The sequence below is a fragment of the Megascapheus bottae genome, chromosome 6, assembly GCF_031878675.1.
Source record: "Megascapheus bottae isolate mThoBot1 chromosome 6, mThoBot2.hap1, whole genome shotgun sequence".
Lineage (NCBI taxonomy): Eukaryota > Metazoa > Chordata > Mammalia > Rodentia > Geomyidae > Megascapheus > Megascapheus bottae.
In genome coordinates, this window is record NC_143514.1 from 37,487,975 (window position 1) to 37,509,422 (window position 21,448).

General features: G+C 34.2%; 1 protein-coding gene across 4 annotated transcripts in view; it reads right to left on the minus strand.

Moving 5' to 3' along the window:
• Lrrc7 (leucine rich repeat containing 7) overlaps positions 1–21,448 on the minus strand; it is a 465,452-nt gene that overhangs the window by 232,817 nt on the left and 211,187 nt on the right. For all 4 annotated transcript variants that reach the window (XM_090334630.1, XM_090334629.1, XM_090334628.1 and 1 more), the window contains exons 5-7: positions 14,217–14,295; positions 7,767–7,856; positions 4,932–4,988 (exon numbers count right to left, since the gene is read on the minus strand). In XM_090334630.1, the coding sequence (XP_090190756.1) occupies positions 4,932–4,988; positions 7,767–7,856; positions 14,217–14,295 (226 nt within the window). The remainder of the gene's footprint in view (positions 1–4,931; positions 4,989–7,766; positions 7,857–14,216; positions 14,296–21,448) is intronic.

Consider the following 21,448-nt stretch of genomic DNA (forward strand, 5'->3'; position numbering starts at 1 on the left):
GGTAGACCAATTGTTTATATACCATGTCTTTTATAGACAAGGAGGCTGGGCAGGAATACACATTACTGTCAACTTCACTGATGTGTCCTTCTCTTTGTATTACTTCATGTATTTCATGGTTATCACATGTAAGTTTATATAGTAAATGTTAGCCTGTGTGGAAGTAAGGTATAATCTGAATAAATTATTAACAGATAAGACCTTAAGAGATTAGAAAAAATTTCAGAAATATTTAAAGATAATGTCAACCATTATAATTAGCCATTTATACTGTTAGGTGATTTTTGTGGAACTTGTTCCTAAATTTTATTTTATTGTATTTATTTTTTTGCGAGTCCTGAGACTTGAAATCAGGGCTTGAGCACTGTCCTTGGGCTTTCTTAAGACTAGTGCTCTACTACTTGAGCCACAGCACCATTTCTGGCTTTTTTTTCTATGTATGTGGTGCTGAGGAATCAAACTGGGGGTCCTTGTGTACACTAGACAAGCACTCTACCACTAGGCCAAGCCCCTAGCCCCCTAAACTTTATTTTTAAAAATGTTTTTGTTCTTTCATTTATTGCTTTACTTATAGTGGCTACTGATTTAATGTGTCACATCTTAACAAAAGCAAATAAATACTACGTATTACTTGCATGTTCCAAATACTAATTTCCTTGATTTGAAGTTATTTTCTTTCCTTGTCATACTTTAAGTAGTAAAATCCAAATCTTTAAAGCCAAGAACTCAGCCTATCAGTCATAGTGTCCAGGCTCTGAGCCTATAAGCTGCTGAGAGACTGCATCCCCTGACTTCATCACACTTAACAAATGATCACTTCGTGCATGGAGGATTCCAATGGGGAAAAATACCTGGTGATACAACATGTTCATGTCCTATGATAGACATTTCTCCTTATAGTTCAGGAGATGAGCACTTTGCTTTGCTTTTGTTAGGATTCTTTTTGATACGGGAGAATCAATAGTGACAAAATAGCCTTCTCCTGTGGGAGAAAATGATGACATTGACCAGATGCATTTTTAGTCATGGACTGACAGATTCAAGTGAAACTTCATTGTACTTAAAGATAGTATTATAAATAAATGAATGACTAAATAAAAATAAAATTCCTCATTCTTTTAAGATGATTATTTCCAAGTACATAGAGTTGAACAAATCAGAGTCAAAAATGTTACAAAGAAAATCAAGTTGAACAGTAAAGTGGTTTCAACTTGATTTTCTTTGTAACATCATCATTTTCACCTCCAGGTGATGTGATTGAGGAAGGCAACCTCAGGACCAAAAGAAGTGAATCATAAGGAGGAACAAGGGCTCAGAGATTTGTAGTAAAAGAACTGAAAACAGGGGCCGGGAGTTTGGCCTAGTGGTAGTGCTTGCCTAGCATGCACGAAGACCCAGGTTCGATTCCTCGGTACCACATACATAGAAAAAAGCTGGAAGTGGTGCTGAGGCTCAAGTGGTAGAACTCTAGCCTTGAGAAAGTCCAAGGGCACAGTGCTCTAAGATGGGAACAGATTCATTTGCTCAGAAGACACACAAGTAATTCTTGCAGAGTTTCTGGATAAAAGAATACGTATGGAGGCAAAAATCCCAGCTGATTTGGTTTGGGAATCTCTTTCTACATTCGATGCTTCGGTATTCTGTACAAGTCACATTTCCAGAGCAGCTATGCTAAGAACCAGACCATATAGTAGGTGCTCCCCAATGACCAGTCCTGCTAATCACACTCATGCCATTCACCACACTGCCAAATTTGATCTTGAGAACCAACAACACACCTCTCAGATCACATGATAAAAACCAAGGCTTTGCCTTGGGTTCTGTATCTCTGTGCTGTTCTGTCTTTTTTGCACACTTGCATGAGATTCAAAACAAAATCGCTAGTCCAAGGTTTCACATAACTTCAGCTCAGTCAACAAGTTTACAATTAAAAAAAAAATTGTGCCAGGCCTGCTGATTTGACTCAGGGCCTAGGTGCTGTCCTTGAACTTCTTTGGTCAAGGCTGGCACTCTACCATTGAGCCACAGCTCCACTTCAGCCCATTTGGTGGTTAATTGGAAAGGAGTTACTGGCTTGAACTCTGGATCTCTGCCTCCTGAGTTGCCAGGATTACAGGTAGGAGCCACTCACTTGGCTAACATTCTGCCTTTAACCTTGTGTGACACCTTGAAACAGAACCACCCAGATTCTTACACTTCAGGCATTCTTTACAAAGGAAAATCGAGCAAGGAACAAGGAAACAAATGAATGTAACAAACCAAGTTAACAAAGCCTTGTTTTTTCCTTGTTGGATAATACTGATTTGAACATTCTCTTCCATCATAACTTTTCTGACTTCTCAAAAACATAATGAAGAAATCAGTTTTTGGTATGATAAAAATAGTATAATGGAATCTAAAACTTTTTCTTTTGGATTGTCATTCTCTTTTCAGATGCTATTTTTTCAATTACCAAACCTGGTCAAAACCTGACTGTTTCAATAAGATTTAGCAAATATCTATGCGAGTAATCTAATTTTATGATTCCTTTGTATGCTTAGAAGAATAATCATAGAGAAATATTGTGAAACAATTTTAACACTCACTTGGTATTTAACTTTAAAAACCTGAGGTGAGAATATATACAACATAACCAGTTTCCTAACATATACATTAAAATGTATGTTATATCACAATTCTTATATGCTTTTGCAATTTGTAGAGTGTTACACATATAGGCTTTAAGACAAAAAAAGAAGGGGAATTGCAAAAGACTCATTGAAGACTTGGCATACTTTTGACATCCTAAAGAAATTCCAAATTATGTCTTCTTGGAGTAATGATTACAAAACTAAAATTATTTTTCCTAAAACTAGATTTTTGCTTTTGTTTTGATTGTAATTACAAAATGAAATAAAATGCTTCACACATATCTTAGATACAAATCTATATTTTTATGAAAAGGTTTCATGTATGGTGAAAATACAATTTGTTCAAAACAGAATCTTTCTGTAATTCCCATTCCATAGACATAAGAAATAAAATAAATCTCAACAGATATAATATGTCTGTTTGGTTCTTTAGGTTTTTTTGTGATAGGGTATAAAATGGTTCTTAAAATGTAAAAGCTATGGCAATTACCCAAGTTATAAGTGCATAACATAATTTAAGATGGTTAGAGTGTATTTCTAGCAGATTTTAGAATATTTTCTTATTCAAAGCAATTACGCATACTTATGCAATGTATTTTAATTCCAAAATTTCTTAAAGTCTATAGAATATCTGTGTATCAATTTTGAGCATTGTTACTCATTGCCCAGTGTTAACCACACAGTAATTTATATATAGTTCATATTATCAATCTGAATCTAATGTTAATTTAGATAAGTAATTATATTTAAAAAAAACTATGTTAAAAGTCCTATGTCAGATTTACTTCACATTTCAGATCTAAAGCATTACTTAAAATCTGGGGATTTATCTCTATGTTTATTGAATGTTTTCTCCTTGCCCTAAATGGATGTATTTGGATAAAAGTGTCTTCCTCTGGGCCTAGCTTTCTCTTAGCCAAGTTGCCACTTGAAGCATTTGGGTTGCACACAGAAGTACTTGCTGCATTTGCAGATTGTCACTGGCACACAGAAGCATACTCAGATCACAAGGCACTGAGATTTGGGGCCACTCCTTCTCTCTATGCTACTTAACCGTCACCTATAGAGGAAGGCATAGATGGATTCTGTATAGACAGTGTTAAATGGATTCCATGTAATTACTGAGCATTTCTCTCAGAGTCATGTCACTTTATTGTAGTGAATACCTTTTTATAATCCAATCTGGACTTGAAGGTAATTTGATTTATTGATTAGACTTAAGAAAAACAATGAAAGTCAGTCTGGTTTGCTTAGGGAATGAAAATCACACAAACATTAAGATCAAGTTTGATTCAATAAAAAAATGTGTCTAAGTCAGGTTGAAATATGTACAAAATTAATCATTATACTCAATATTTGGGGGGATATTGAAGACATGTAAGAGTAGCAAGGTATTATAATTTTAATCAGAATGTACTTAATATGTAACATTTAAGTTATATTAATTTTTGATTATAAAAATATTCTGTGCCACACAATGTTCTATGATTGAACATAAATAAAGCAGATGGAAGCAGCATATTACTAATCACACATTGCATAGCACTTAGAGAAATTAATCTTACTTTAAAATACTCTTCATGTTTATAGAAACTACATCTTAAATAAACTAGTAAATTCAAACGATTTATAAGGCAATATAAAAATAGCTGCTTTTTCACATAATCACTTTAAGATCTTTTGAAAAGCCATAGCTTTTAAAAAAATTGACATTTTATTCAAAAACTGAAAAATATCACACATTGGTATGGAGAATTAAACATTCTTTTATGTTGCACCATGTGAAATAATAATTTTAATTATTAAAAATGAAAAGCTCAAGCTGGGCACTAGTGGCTCACGCCTACAATCCTAGCTATTCTGAAGGCTGGAAGCTAACCCAGGCAGATGAGTCCATGAGACTCTTATCCCCAGAAAACCAGAAGTGCATCTAGGGCTCAAAGTAGTATCTGAACAAAAGAGCTCAGGGAATTACTCAAGCCGTGAGTTCAAGCCTCATAACCAACCGAAAAAAAAAGAAGAAAAGAAAAATTCACAAACTTAAGTGCAATAATTTCCTGGCAAGTACCTACAGCATGAGAAAAAGCTTGAAAGACTTTTCCCAATTCTGTTTCTTCAAACAAGAGACATACTTATCCCATATGAGTATCATATAGAATCCTGTATTCTGTAGAATTTGTAGAACAATGCAGGGAAAATAGCAAAATAGCCAAAACAAAAGCTGAACAGCTATTTTCTACTTTACTTACTGTTGAAAAATAAATCACAATCCAAAACTTAGAAAATCCATAAATAACTTACTTTGGTAGAGTTTTCAAGTGATTCTCTCTTAATTCCAAGATCCTCAATTTGACAAGTCTATAGAAAAGAAATTTTAAAAATTATTCCTTACGATTTCTGTATAAACATTCATGCACATGCTAAGTTGAATTATCATCACTACCAAAATATCTCTGCTGAAATGTTTCTTATGCTTACAAATTTTAAATAAATGTGCAAGTTGATAAGAAGAGTTGCTTTGACACCGAGTAATGACAAACTACTTTTCTCATAATAAATATTTCAAAAATAGCTGGAAACCTTTTGAGATCTTTCCTTTTAAATATCTAATAATTTATAAAGTATTCACTATTGCAATTATTTTTATGTATTTGGTAGTTTATTGAGTACACATTAAATTTTAGGACCTATCTTCACTTAAGCTCAGCAATACTTTTCTTTAAGGAGATTATGAATGGATTTAGAAGGCAATGCTTGTGCTCTGGAACATTCTGTTGTTACTTAGGTCTATACCAAGCTCATGTTATACTCAAACAGAACTGCCAAAATAAATATTAATTTAATACTTTAAATTTATATGATGATTAGGAATGTTTCACTCAGTTATTTCAGATCTAATCTTCAATATTTACTGAACTTTTAGATAGTCATCTAGTTCTCCTTTCTTGTCCCTTAGTTTTTGCCAGTTATCAAGTTACTAATTTATCTCCAACCGTATGACTACATCTATATATAATAGAGGGATTTTGTTCTTTAGAATATGAATATCAGTAATAATGAATTGGTTTAGTTATGTAGCTCATGGCTAATTTTGTGCTTCAAATCTCAAGAATTGTACTAATATAATGACTCCCTAAAACATGCTTTTAGGAGTGAAGAATCTCGGGGAGGAATTTTAAGCACTCCTCTTGTTATACAACACCAGCCTAGCTGAATGTTAAATACTTTTTGGTTATAACAAAAGAAATCATATCTTAGAGGATAATTCTTACAAGACTTAAATTATAACTCCAAGTAGGTTTTGTATTAGCATTTTGTTTTCTGTAGGCCCACATTTCATCCTCATTTTAGGACTATTTAAAGAGAATGACAAAAATTGAAGACAAAATTTTCTTAGAGTGATGACTTAATAATTTATGATTTGTTGGGTGTTGTTGGTTCATGCCTAGCTACCCAGGAGATTGAGGTCTGAGGTCTGAGGATCATGGCTCAAAGCCAGCCTGAGCTGGAAAGCTTCTATGTGACTTTGATCTCCAATTAACTACACAGAAATCAGAAGTGATGCTATGGCTCAAGTGATAGAGTGCTAGCCTTGAAAACAAAAAGACTCAGGGACAGTTCCCAGACCCTGAGTTTCAAGGCCCACAACTGACAAAAAATTACCATTTGCTGATTCAAAAGCAAATTGTAATGCTATAGTCAGTACAAGAGGAACCATTTTGGTTTGTGTGGGTAGACAGTATGGTCTGAATTCATTTATAAATCAGGCAAAGTCTCTTTCAAAAACCTGTGACATTTAGTTTAGACTGTCCATGAGTGTTTCAACATTTTTTGATTCACAAAAGTACAGAAATTTAGAAAACACGCATGAGCTTCCAGTATATAAACAGTAATGGATACATGTTAAGTGAATTTATTATTCCACTGTGTTTATAAAATGCCATCTACCAGCTTCTGTCAACAGACAGGTGTGAAATTATGCCCAGAGTATCAGTAAAACAATTTCACAACCAATCATTTGGGAAATCAGTTGAAAATAAAATTCAAATGTCTCTACTTTTAAGATATATCTTTTATCTAAAAACATAATCCTATCAGAAGATATTGAAACAAACCAACCAGAGGGTATCTTCCAAATAGAAGATATTGAAAGAAAATATGAATGAAAATGAAAGTTCCTAGTAATTTCATTTCAAAGTAACTAGTCCTTTTTATCCTGCATGTTTATATTGGAAACTATTTACTTTGTTAAAATACACTCTTAAGACTTAATCATAGGATAAGATTACTAAATTGCTCCATAATACTATTATATGGATGGATGCATTTAATATTTAAACAGTCTCCTAGAGGTATGTATAATTCCAGTTTTTCCATGCTGTCAATAATGGCAAAAACATTTATTCACAAAAGCAATTGATATCTAACCATGATGAGAAGAAATATTATTAGAAATGAATAACAAAAAATAGCTATATTTTCAGAGAATATGAAGTTATCACTAATATTACATGCTACAAATAGTTTTTAAGGATGCAATAATACAGTAAAGTATACCCATGGTGTTCATTTGTATTATATTTGCTTTTTTTTGGAATAAGTTCTTATAATGTATGGATCATTGCATGTTTCATTAACAATTTCATATGCACTTAGTTCACCCATTTTGCTCAAGATTTTCATCAACATATTAATATTGCAAGAATTATTTATAGTCTAAGGAAATACTACTTGATTTTCATATATAATGAAAACATTTTCTAGTTTATTATCCTATTTTAAATTTTATATTTTTATTCATTTTATTTTAATGCATTGAGATTTCACATCTGTCTATCCATTTTTACTTTCCTGATTCTATGTCTATAAAAGTATTTTGCAGCCTTAATCCATAAATACTTATATGCACTTTTAAGATAATTTTTCACTTTTTTCTATTTAATTCATCAGGTGTTTAAAAATGTATTAATGCTATGAAGATCTAAAGTTAAGTCTTTTAACAGAAAGTTTCATAAATGAACAGTCTTATTTGGTGTATAATAATGCAATGTAACTTTACTTACAACTGTGCTCGTTGAAAACTTTGCTTACACAAGGTGAACTAAGATTGCATAATTTAGTATTTCTTATTCTTACCTTCCAAAATTGGCTGGAAGAAATTCAAGAAAGGCGTCATTCAGGTAGAGCTGGGTCAGGTTTAGAAGCTGTGTGAAGCCATCAGGGAGTCTAAAAAGGAGGTGAGGTTTTTAGTGTTTCATCAGAGTTGCTATAGGAACAGAATAAAGTTATATATCTCTCAGAAGAAAAAAAAATATTCCAATTCTCCTTTGGTTTCACAAAGGGAGAATTCATGGAGGGTATTGTTATAACTTGGAAACTTTGTCTTTTATTAAAACTAATAATGTTTCCCAACCTCCACAATTCTCTCCTGTAATGAAATTGAGATTCATGTCATTGCCAAAGTCAGCAAAAGCATCTAACACTACTCCATACACCTTATGCACACCAGCCAAGGCATATGGCAATGTCAAGTGTGAAAGGTTCACAGTTTAAAACAGATATTCTTTTCTTAATACAGTATTTAGATACATAGGCAAGAATAGCTATATATTATACAATGAGACTTTAGAATTTGTTTCTATCTTACCATGATAACTAATGTTGCCAAATATAGAAAAGGGAGGCTAATGACACATTTCCTGATGCTTTTTTTACACTTTTTCTTTCCCTCCCTCCCTCCTCCCTCCCTCCCTCCCTTCCTTCTTCCTCCTTCCCTCCCTCCCTTCTTTCTCTCTCCCTCCCTCCCTCTCTTCCTTCCTTCCTTCCTTCCTTCCTTCCTTCCTTCCTTCCTTCCTTCCTTCCTTCCTTCCTTCCCTCCCTCTCTCCCTCCCTCCTTTCCTCCCTCCCTCTCTCCTTCCTTCCTTCCTTCTTTCCTTCCTTCCTTCTCTCCTTCCCTCCTTCCCTCCTTCCCTCCTTCCCTCCTTCCCTCCTTCCTTCCTTCCTTCCTTCCTTTCTTCCTTCCGTCCTTCCTTCCCTCTCTCTTTCTTTCTTCTTTTCTTTTTTTGCCTTTCCAGTATTGGGAAAGACAGGGCCCTGTATTCTTGTTTGGTTTGCTTGCTCAAGATTAGCACTGTACTATGTAAGCCACTTTGTCCTGGGTTGGTTGTCTTTATTGTAGAAATTGAGGCTCATAAACTTTTCTGCTACAGTTAGATTTGAAGCTTTATAACCTAGACTCCAAACTTCTGAGTGGCTAAGACTATAAATGTAGCCATGCTACATTTAATTTAAGGTCATATATTATGATTCAAATTGATTTAACTCAGGTTTATTACAAATAATCAAGAACATAGGAAAGGCAACTGAATGGAACTATATACCATGAGAGGCATTAAAATTTAAGAAATATACCTTGAGGGAATTTTAGAAATCAGGTGAAATAATTACTTTAAAAATTAAATACTTTTTTTACTAAAATGAACTAATACAAGGACTCTTCCAGAGAGTGTTTTCTGAGAGAAATATTAATTGATTTTTATAAGTAATTTTATTTAAGCATTTTAATGACTTCATTTCTAATTTAATCTAGGCTGTAACTTATTTATGTCATACTAGTTTCAAATTTTTTCTCCTCAAATTCTATTCTCTTCCCTTGAATTTACAACCAAAATTATTTAAAGAGGTTCCTAATCTCACTGCTTTTTTTACTACCCTCTAGCCATTATTTTGAGGCATCTACCCCAATTCTATTACTAACACCTCATCAAAGCCTCCCATGACTTCTTAGCTCCCAATATCATTAGCTTTATATCTTTTCTATCCCATATTACCTAGCAACAGTTGCTAACATTGACTTTTATTCTCTGCTTCTAGTATAGCAGTTTTCCTGTTTATTTTTCCTACTCCTGGGTTATTATATATGAGTTTCATTTCAGTTTCTCTTCTTCACATTCTTTGCTATGAAATGTTTTCTATTTATAAAAGGAGTTGAATGTTCATACCCAATAGAATGAAGAAATAGGACCAGTACTTCTGGGTGCCTTGCTGTCACTACGTCTTCCTTTGACTCACATATATCTAAACATCATTAATTATTTTGATTTTTTAAAGTCATTTGCTGCCTAAATTCCATTTTTAAAACAAAGGAACATGTTGCATAGTTTTCCATACTTCTGAATATTATATATATATATATATATACATATCATATCATGGGTCCATTTTAAATATTTTAAGTACTATTTTCCCCCAAAGCTATCCACTTTATTAAAAACAGCCCTTGTAGCTTTTTATGCTAGTGTAGGACTATATTACACTTTGTTCACCATTCTCCTTGTAGTGAATCTTACACTTGCATCTGGATTTTTGTTTTGTTATGAAAACATTGCTTCCATGAAGACTTGTAAGCATATATCCCAGTATACCTTTACCAGTCATAGGAAATACAAATGTAAATTTATTGGATTATGTATTTATTCAAAGTAGTTCTATCCATCCATTTATCATGAAACTATCAGTGTCAAAGAACTTTTCTTTCCGTGTTTCTCAACTTTTGTCTTTGTTACTTTTTGTCTCTTTTATGAACGTAAAATAATAATACATTTTATGTTTTACTAATGTAATCATAGTCATTTTCTTGATTCATTATGAACATGTGTCTCAGAAGTATATTAGCAACTAGTTATACTTCTTCTGGTAAAAAAAAAAGTGTTTTGATCCTAGCCAATTTCCTACTGTGTCTACCCATGTCTCTTAGCCTTTTTCACCAATCACACGTGGAAAACCTATTGATGCTAACCTTATTTCCTTCACCCCTGGATGTTTTCTTCAGTTGCTCAAGAAATGCTGTCCTTTGCTTTTTTTTCATTAAATAGTTCTTTTTAAATCTGCTATGAAAACATTTACCAATGACTTGGTTAAGATATTCAGGCTATACAAAATGTTTTCACATGTATATGAAAATTTCCAAATAACTACCTAACTTTTATTTTTTTTTCAAGGTTTTCTGGTTGTAATATTTCATAAATTCCTTAAGGCGAAGAAAGTACCAAAAAGCAATAGAAAAAAATCAATAGGACCAAATCTAATTTCATGAAAAGATGAATAAAATTGATAAATCTCCAGTCAGAGTAATCAAGCAAAAATTAAAGAGAAACCATCACTAGATATGTAGAAATGTAGATATAAAGAAACTACTAAAGAAATTTTACAAGAAGCAATAGGCCAATGAATTTTAATTTTTTAATGAGTATACAAATTCCTGAAAATACAACAACAAAAAAGCCGAAACGCTACCTTAGATGACGTAAGAAATAACAGGTAGATAGTTTAGTAATCCCATAGCAATCAAAATTTAGGTCATAATAAAACATTACAAAAATTAAAATTCCAAGTCCCAAGTTACTAAAATGACTAATTCTTCCAAAAATTTTAAAAAGAAATAACATGACATTTTCTATAAATTCTTACAGAAAACAAAACATTTCCCAACTCATTTTGACACAAACTTTATCCTAATAGCCTAACTAGATTTAAAAAATTACAAGGAAAGAACTTCAGACCAATATGCCTCTTGATCACAAATGAGAAATTATCAACAAATATGAGGAAATAGAGAAATCCATATGCAAGAAAACAATATTTCCTGAGTAAACATAAGTTGTCCATCAGTTGTTATATTGAATTGACATAAAACATCAACCAGTGTAAGTCGACATAGGATGAGAACACTCATTCAAGTAAGTGATTAAAACAGCTTTGACAAAATTCAGTCCTTACTGACAGCAAGTACAGTAAAGCTCATCATAGCTTGATGATGGACCTCTGGTCCTAATCTCTTAAAGTTCCAAATCTAAAGTAGTTACTAACAATTAGAACATGGCTACCATAATGGGATCCCACTTTTAGAACTATTACTAGAAGATTCAGTCTCACTCAGCTACCATGCTTGAAGAGGCAAACTGCTATGGTTTGAATTGCCTGTGGAAAGGATTACAGGGCAGGAAGCTGTGAATAGACTTTAGGTCCCAAGAGTGCCATTCAGTTGACAGTAGACATCTAGGAATCTCAGCTTTGTAATAAGGAAGCAAACTCTGCCAACAACCAGGGTTGAAATGGATACTTTTGTACTTGGGTTAGCTGATGGATCAAAGCTCAATTCAAACCATGGTTACAGCCCCTTGAAACTCAAAAACCACTTCTGTTCTGCCCAGATTCCAGATCCACACAATTGGAGCAAATTTTTCCTATTAGATATCTGCTGAAAGACTTGCATCTAAAATAAGTCCTATACTTTAATGATAAAAAGGCAAATCAATCAAAATGAACAAAAACTGGAATCATTCCAAAAGGAACAACACATTTTATGAATAACTACATAGAAAGATGCTAATAGGATTTTAAAATATAACTTAAAACCACAGTGAAATATAATATCTGATAGATTGGCTAAAATTTAAGAAACAAATCTGATATTACCAAATGAGGACTAAGATGGAAAACAACTGAAACAGGTTTATTATTGCTGAAATAGCATAATTGAATTGCTGTCTTGGAAAACAATTTGGGAATTTATTACAAGTTTAAACACTCAGGTGCCAGAAAACTACTCCTAGGCATTTAAGCAATAAAAATGAAGCACATGGTCAGAGAGATATCATAATTTATACTAGTATTTATTATAGTCCCAAAGGGGAAACAAGCTAGGTATGTATTAATTAATTAGATATACAAATCATACTATAATTGCTCACTGGAATAGTATCTAGCAATAAGGGGAAAAAGTACTGATTATTGGAAAATCATGGATAAATGTTAAAAATGTGACATTACATAAAAAGAATAGGCAAACAGTATGCAAAACTATGAGATTAATAATGAAAGAAATGGATAATTCGACTGAGGGAAATTTGGAGATGTTGAAACAATCTGTACCTTTATTATTGTGCTAGTTAAATTATAGATTTGTTAAAATTCATTGAGTCATATATGCAAAATGTGTACATATTTTACACAGTCTATATTTAAAAGCCAACTTTAAAAATTTATCTATTAATGAGATTAACTTTTCTGTTGTGTGACATTTAAAAATTTGGAAACTGGTTAATGCTTAGAATACAAAGCACTTTTTGGTGAAATAACGAATAGTTTTCAAAAGTTAAACATTTTTTGAAAGAAATTCAGAGAAATAGCTAATAATACTGTAGACTTTAAAGACTTGAAGGTATAATTTATCTTATGGATTCCACACTAAAAAGCTACCATAATTTATAAATAAAATGACTTATTAGAGCTAAAGAATTAAAAGGAACACAATTTCATCATCTAAATACTCTAAATACTAAGATTCATGTCAAGGGCATGTTTGGTTTTTGTAAGGGGTCAGTAACATCTATTTCAATGTGATCGTGAGAAAATCACATTTCATCTAGTAGTTTTGAGAAGAGACTTTGTTTTGTTTCTCTCTTGTACTTTACTTTGAAGTGAAAAAAATCGGGACTTTTAAATTTAATTTGTTTTATTGGTTGATGTTTCACTTCCTACCAAAGACTTCAAGTTGATTCACAAACCATTCACTGAGATCTCCTACTAAACTTTTATTTCTCTCTTGTGCACAATGATACACAATTTTCTCTCAGTTTCTCTTTGGAAGATCTGTATGTCTTCTGAAAATACTCTTCTATTGTCTTACCAATGGGTTTTACTCAGGCTCCTCAACCTCACACAGGCACAGGTTAGAAGGATTTTCTCAAACCCTATTTTCAGCATTACCCCAAAATGTTTCCCAGTACCACAGATTTGTTTTTAGTGTGTTTTAGAAAATATTGTCACTAGACCTTCTAGATTTCATTTCTGCTTTCACTTGACATTATCATGAAAGTTCATGACTCGTCCAATCCATGCACTTCATGATTTCTTGACTCACTGGAACCCACACGTCGCGTTCCTCTGCTATATTTTCAGTTACCCAACAGGGTCATCGTACACTCTCAGATTTCTGAATGAACAGATCATAAAACACAAAGACTCCTTTCTTCATCCTAGTACCTTTTGTTTATATCTTCCATTCTGCTAGAATCACAGGATTATCTCTTGGCCCTTCTGCAAATTCTGGTATAACAGCACTTGTTTCTCTAGTAAAATCGAATTTCATTGAACTAAATGATCAGTTACTATAATGAATTTATCACTGCCTTAACATTTTGTATTCCCTTGAACTTCCATCAAGTCCTGATGTTGCTTTGTCAACATGACCACAACTAATGACTGTTTTCTCCATTATAGTTCTCATCTGTGGAAAGTTTCTGGAGAGCTACAATAAAAACAAACAAACAACAAAAAAACCCCAAAACCAACCAAACAAAAACAAAAAAACCCCTAATGACATGGTTTGCTTCAAAGTAACATATTGTATCAATTGTGCCTTTTTACTATTCAGTAATGCTTTTGATCATCTGATTTGGTTATTTTTCCCATCATTTTATTAAATATTACAATAGTACTACATTAAAATTCAATTATTATAGTTCCATATAAATACATTATTACCCAGTACAAAGAAATATAGAGATAAATCTTTATACTCACTTGGAAATGGGATTCACACTGGCTTCAATGATTGTTAAACACTTACAGCACTTTATATTTTCTGGAAATTCTTGTACACCTAAAAGACAGAAAAATAACAACAAAAGCACATGAACATATTTTCCCAAAATGTTTTTTGAAATGATTGTTGTGATAATAACAATAATCAATATAGAATGTGAATTGTTGACACTATTAGAATAAATAAGTAGAGTGAAAGTTTCATATACTATTTTTATTATAGCATAAATATAGATACATATAGGGTTCTTTTTGGGCAAAAGCTGACTATTAAATAAGATGACAGCAAGAGTGGAAATTGATATAAAATTATGGATGATTGTATTGTCTATGACATATATCTTGGCTCTTTGCTAACTTTAAGGAGAAAATGCAACTTGTTATTTAGTCACTGTAATGCACTACTAGGGAAAAGGAGAATCAGATGTAAAGCAAATTGAAGATAAAAATCAGTGCTTTCAGGACTCATATTTATACAATTAGGTAAAACAGACACATTTATTTGATGAGTACTTCAAGATGCATCACTGAACTGATAGATATTTCCAAACTCATAGCAGATTGTATGCAATTCTTTCTGGTTTAATGCACGTTATCACTCCAATCCTGGTTGAGAATTTGAAGAATGTGAGCTGCCCTCACCCATCCTTGGGCTCTCCGTGGAATCTTTATTCATGGCAGCCACCTGTGTAACAGTCCCTGGAGAAACTCAACAACAGAGGCTTCTCCGTGAAACTGAAAATCAGCAAGTTATCAGCCTCATCCATAAGAAAGAGGAGCAGAGGAACAAATTACACAGATAAGCTTTCAATCAGTTGGTAGAAAATGAATAAAATGTGATAGATACTGCCAAAACTTAGAAGGGAAGCTAACAATTTGCCCAAGCTCCATTTTTCATTTTTTTGGGACTAACCTCCTTTCTATCTGTATCGTTGTCTGTTAAGTTTGTAGTGTGGGTTCGGCTCCTGGTGGTAATGACTCACACCATGTTAACACAGGTGCCTGACTCAGGTGTTATTTTTTCAACTTATGTGCAGACCAAGATAGAGAAGCAGAAATAAACTAAAAGATGATTTTAAGGAAAACAGGAAAAGACTACAGTTGTATTTCTACCAAAAATTGGTTTGCCTACTACTGTGTAAGAAGTATGCTCTGAGGATCGGCGGAAGATGGCAGCCATTAAGTGTGAGTCATTCTGAGCTCTTGCCAAGATTCAAGTTCTGGCAGCATAGGGGACAGTTCTTTACCAAAAGTTGATCCTAAGTAAGCTTTAGCGCCACAGAGATCTCAGTCAGAGAGGAAAAAGGCAGAACACTGGCGCGAGAAGACAGCTGGGAGCGGTGCCACCAGCTCAGAGCAGCCACAGAGACAAAGCTGCTCTTCTGAATCTGAGCAGACAGGGCTTCTCGGTGGCACAGACCTGCTGGCTGTAGACAGAGACACACAGAGCCTGTGTGAGCCCAGAGCCAACACTCAGCCATGCACGGACCTGCCAGCTTCATGGAACTGGAGAATCCAGCAATTTGTGAGTAGCTCTGAGAAGTTTCCACTTCTGCTCGTGAGAAGTTTCCACTTCTGCTCGTGGAACGGCATTGGGAGGGAGACCCTCCCCCACAAGCTGAGAGCAGCACCATCTTGACTGCTGACAAAGACCCGGCAAAAGCAATTGGAACCTGAGAGGTGGTGCTGGCAGTGCCATCATTCTAACGAGCAAAGGATTTCCCAGAGATCCCTTAGCTGGAAATTCGGCCCAGCGCTGCTGAAGTCTGTCCCCTGCGCCGGTCACAGACCTGGTAAACAAAGCCGCCCGCGAATCTTTCAACTTTGTTTTCTCAATCAAGCAATCTGATCCAAAAAACTGCAAAGCCAAATCACAAGAGAAAAAGACTTTCTGAAGTGTTTGGATCCTGAATTTAGTGGAGACACAAGTTTCCTATTCTGCCCCCCCCAAAAAAACCCTGAAGAATACCCTTTTTTCCCCCCTTGTTCTTCTACCCCTTTTCATTTGCATTTTTAAGTGTTCTTATTTTCTCTTTGCCATTTTAACTACACTTTTTTTTTTTAATGTTATGGTTCATTCCTTGTTATATTCTTTTTTTTTCTCCTCTCTTTTCCCACATTCCTTCTGTCACTGTGTTCATTCCTAGAAACACAGTGACAGCTCTGGGTACAGTCTGAATAAAAATATCTATCTTGATACAGTCACGTGCTTTTTAATCTCCTGGTTCTCAACCCTAGTATCTCTTGGGTAAGAACTCACAATAGTGAAGAATCTCCCCCCACCTTTTTTTTAATGTGTTTTATTTTGTTGTTGTTTTGTTTCTTTTTAAAATTTTTATCATTGGAATCTCCTATATCTACTTCCCTCTTTTCTCTATATATTCTTCTTATTACTCTTCCTATTTTCATGAGTTTTATCTAAGTTATTCTAAACTCTCTACTCAAATATTCTATCTGACTATCACCTTAGGGCAGTTATCCTTACACTGTACCCTTTCTTCATTACTATAATATTCTTAGACTCCTGTATTATACTTTTCCTACCTCCCTTGTTGTCTTTCCTATTATTTTTCTATCTCTGGTCCTCTGTTCATTCTTCAACTCTTATAATTCATGGATCTACATTTGATGGTTGTTGTGCAATGCTGTCTATCTAGGTGTTCAATTATACTCTAGGTCCAGAGGGACTTAAATACAATAGAGATTGGACTGAGGGTCTTATTGTTTTGGTCATAAATCGATAATCTGTGGTTGTATTAGATTTGTATGTAAATGCACAAAAAGAAAGAGAGAGTGATATTATCAATCTAAAAGCATGAACATCTATTGTCAGCCAACCAAAAAGGTCTAGGTTGGGTATATCTGAAAAATTATAATCTTGTTTAGTATTACACTTGTTCCCATATTCAAATGGGCAGAACAAGAAACTCAAGAAAAATGTCAAATCAAGGAATAGCATCTCCCACCCAATATAAACAGGCAATGGAGCAGTCAGTGGCAAATCTAGAGGAGAGTCTTCCAAGTGCTATACAAATACAATTGATAAATATCATTAATGAAAAATGTGAAAACATAAAGAAAGAGATAAGGGAGGAAGCCATAACTAAACAAGAGGAAACCATAAACAAGGTGATATGTGAAAAAGGGGAAGCAATAAAGGAGGCCATAATAAAGGTTTTTCAAAGAAAAATGGACAAATTCATAGAATCCACAAACAAAAAGATGACTGAACTCCAACAAATGTCCAAAGAGAATAAAGCTGCTGAGCTAACCACTCAAATGGAAATCAAGGAGCTAAAGAAATCCATACATGATCTAAAACAAGAGATGCAAGGCATCAAAAATGAGCAATTACAAGCAAGGAGGTTGAAGAACAAAGTAGAAAGCTTTGATAGCAGGTTAGACAATGCAGAAGAGAGAATTTCCGGGGTTGAAGATAATTTAGTTGTTATAGAGAAAGGACAGAAAATGAGTGAAACAAAATCTAAGAAATATGAGAGAATGCTTCAGGGGATCCAAGATACAATTAGGAAGCCTAATTTAAGGCTAATTGGTATTAAGGTGCGTCTGGAGAAAGAGGTCAATGGTATTGGGAATATACTTCAGGGAATCATCTCAGAGAACTTCCCAAATATCCAGAAGGGCAGGCCCATCCAGATACAAGAAGCTTTTTGAACCCCAAACAGACCTGACCAGAAAAGGACATACCACCACCATATCATAATCCAACAGGATCAATAAAGACTAAAGAAAGGATTCTAAAGGCAGCCAGGGAGAAGAGAACAATCACCTACAAAAGGCAAACCAATCAGGATAACCCCAGATTTCTCAGCAGAGACCATGCAAGCAAGAAATGACTGGAAGCATATATGTCATGCCCTGAAGTCAAATAACTACCAACCAAGAATACTGTACCCAGCTAAGTTCTCATTCATAACTGAGGGAACAATATAAACCTCTATTCCAAGGAAAAGTTGCAACATTACATAGCAACCAAACCAACATTACAGAAAATTCTCAAAGATGTTCTACACATAGAAAAACCAAAACAAATGTAATACAGAGAAAGAAATGGCACCTAAAAATCATACCATCTAAGTACCACAAGAACTGTCAAGACACAGGCCCTAATGAAAGCTTTGAAAAATGGCAGGAACTAAAAAATATTTCTCAATCCTAACTCTCATTATCAATGGACATAACTCTCCAATTAAATAGCATAAACTATCTAGTTGGATCAAAAAGCAAGAACCATCATTCTGCTGCCTTCAAGAGACACACCTTGCCCCCCAAAACAAATATGTTTTGAAAATGAGAGGGTGGAATAAAGTTTATCAAGCTAACGTCCCCCATAAACAGGCTGGAGTTGCCATCCTCATATCAGATAAAATAGACTTCAAACTAAAATTAGTGAGAAAAGATAAAGAAGGTTACTACATACTACTAAAGGGATCTTTCCTCCAGGAGGACATAACCATCCTAAATATCTACACACTTAATCTCGGAGCTCCGAACTTCATCAAGCAAACTTTACTTTCGCTGAAACCATACATAAATCAAAACACAGTGATTGTTGGTGACTTTAACACACCACTCTCACCTATGGACTGATCAACAAGGCAAAAACTCAACAGAGAAACCTTAGAACTGAACAACTATATATACCAACTAGATCTAACAGACATCTGCAGATTATTCCACCCAGCAACAACACAATATACGTTTCTTTCAGCAGCTCATGGAACATTCTCCAAAATAGACCACATTTTAGGGCATAAAAAAACCTGGGCAGATTGAGAAACACTGAAATTATTCCCTGCACTCTCTCAGATCAAAAGGGCATCAAATTAGAACTGAACACCCATCTCCACCAATGAAAACTCTGTAACTCATGGAGATTGAACAACACATTGTTGAATCACCAATGGGTCATTGAGGAGATCAGAACAGAAATACAACAGTCTATGAAATTTAACAAAAAGGAACACACAAAAGTACCATCTCCTTTGGGACATGGCAAAGGCAGTATTCAGAGGAAAATTTATAGCTCTGAATGCCTACAATAACAAATTGGAAAAATCGCAAACCAACAATCTAATGTGTCATCTTAAGCTCCTGGAAAAAGAGAAACAAACCAACCATAATCCCAGTAGAAGGAAGCAAATTATCAAAATCAAAGCAGAATTAAATAAATTGGAGTCCAAAAAAACTATAGAAAGAATCAACAAAACAAGGAGTTGGCTCTTGGAAAAAATTAATATTGGCAGACCCTTAGCAAATCTTACCAAAAACGAAGGGAGCATACTGAAATAAACAAAATCACAGACGAAAATGATACTATCACGACAGAAATTACCAAGATCAAGAGCATCATGAGGGAATACTTCTCAAACCTTTATGCCAACAAATTTGAGAATCTAGAAGAAATGGATGAATTTCTAGCCAATATTAACATACCCACACTGAACCAAGAAGACCTAAACCAACTAAAAAGGCCTATTTCAAGCACTGAAATAGAAATGGCAATAAGAGACCTTCCACCTAAGAAAAGCCCAGGACCAGATGGATTCACAGCTGAATTCTATAAGGTCTTCAAAGCAGAGCTCACACCAATACTCCTCAAGCTCTTCAACGAAATTGAAAATGAAGGTTCTTTATCAAACTCATTCTATGAAGCCAGTATAACCCTCATCCCCAAACCAGACAGAGATTCATCAAAGAAAGAGAACTATACACCCAGTTCTTTGATTCCCAGTTCAAGCCTTATGACCCACAAAAAAAATAATGTCAGAATGAGTGAGTAGGGGTAAAGAAATAACAGAATTTATCTACCTTAATGACACAAGAAAGAACAGACAACTAGTCTGCTGGAAGTCTATAGCAGTACATAATACATGTGATAACTGAGATTAATGGTCTTGAAAATAAGTATATTTAATGTATAACTATGTGAAATTATGGTTTATTGGTATATTTACATATACTTGATGTAATTATGTGCCATTATATTATTTGCAGCTTTATATTTATTACAGTAATTATTCTTAATTGTCATGATGATGAAATAACTAAAATGTCCATTGGATGAATAAAACTGAGGGAGAGAGTAGCAATGTTTCAAAAGAAATTTACTCAATACCTTACTTATGTAACTGTAACTCCCTGTTCATCATGTTTACAATTAAAAATAAAATAAATAATAAAATAAGTAAAGGTGATGGAAGAAAGAAAAGAAAACCTATAAAAAAAGAAACTATTTGGCTTCAAATTCTAGCTGAAATCTTTCCATTTGAGATAACTGGATCCAGGGAATATTATTCTAAGTGAAAAACCAGACACAAAAAAACTATTATTTTATCTTATATAGGTAAGACACCTGAAAAAGTTAGGTCTTATCATCAAAAACAAAACCCTGTGATTACCAGGGTTTCAGGAATAGGTTAAAGGATAAATCTAAATGTTTGCCAAAGGATAGACCTTCCAATTATAAGATGCATAATTCTTTATATCTAATATGCATCCTGGTTACTTTAGCTACCCAAATTGGATTGTTTATTTTATATATCTGTATAAAGTGATTTCTTTGTGATGTCTAAACATGCATATAATGTGATGTGATCAAATTTCCATCTTCTTTTACTTTTTCTTGTTACTTTTGTAAAATCTAAATGAGCTTCATTATTCTACCAAATCGAGTTTAAGGTTTTAAAAGGCATACTACCTAATAGTGAACTTAAAGTTATTGTCAAATGAAACCTACTGCTCCTTTGTCCCTTGTGCTCGCGCTCTCCCTCCCTCCCTCCCTCCCTCCCTCCCTCCCTCCCTCCCTCCCTCCCTCCCTCCCTCCCTCCCTCCCTCCCTCTCTCTCTCTCTCTCTCTCTCTCTCTCTCTCTCTCTCTCTCTCTCTCTCTCTCTCTCTCTCTCTCTCTCTTCTTCTCCTTTCTCAATCTTTTTTTTTGCCAGTCTTTGGGCTTGGGCTTGATATCAGGACCCTGGTTCTGCCTCTATCCTCTCTGTAGTAAAATCTAGCATCTACTACTAAAGTCACAGCACCACTTCAAGCCTTTTCTGTGGGTGTAGTTCTGAGGAACTACATGCATGCCAGACAAGCACTCTATCACTAAACCACATTCTCAGGTCATCGTCTGTAGTTTTAAAAATCCTTTCACTAGAACATCTTAGGTCTTTCACTAAAACATAAAGATAAGGAT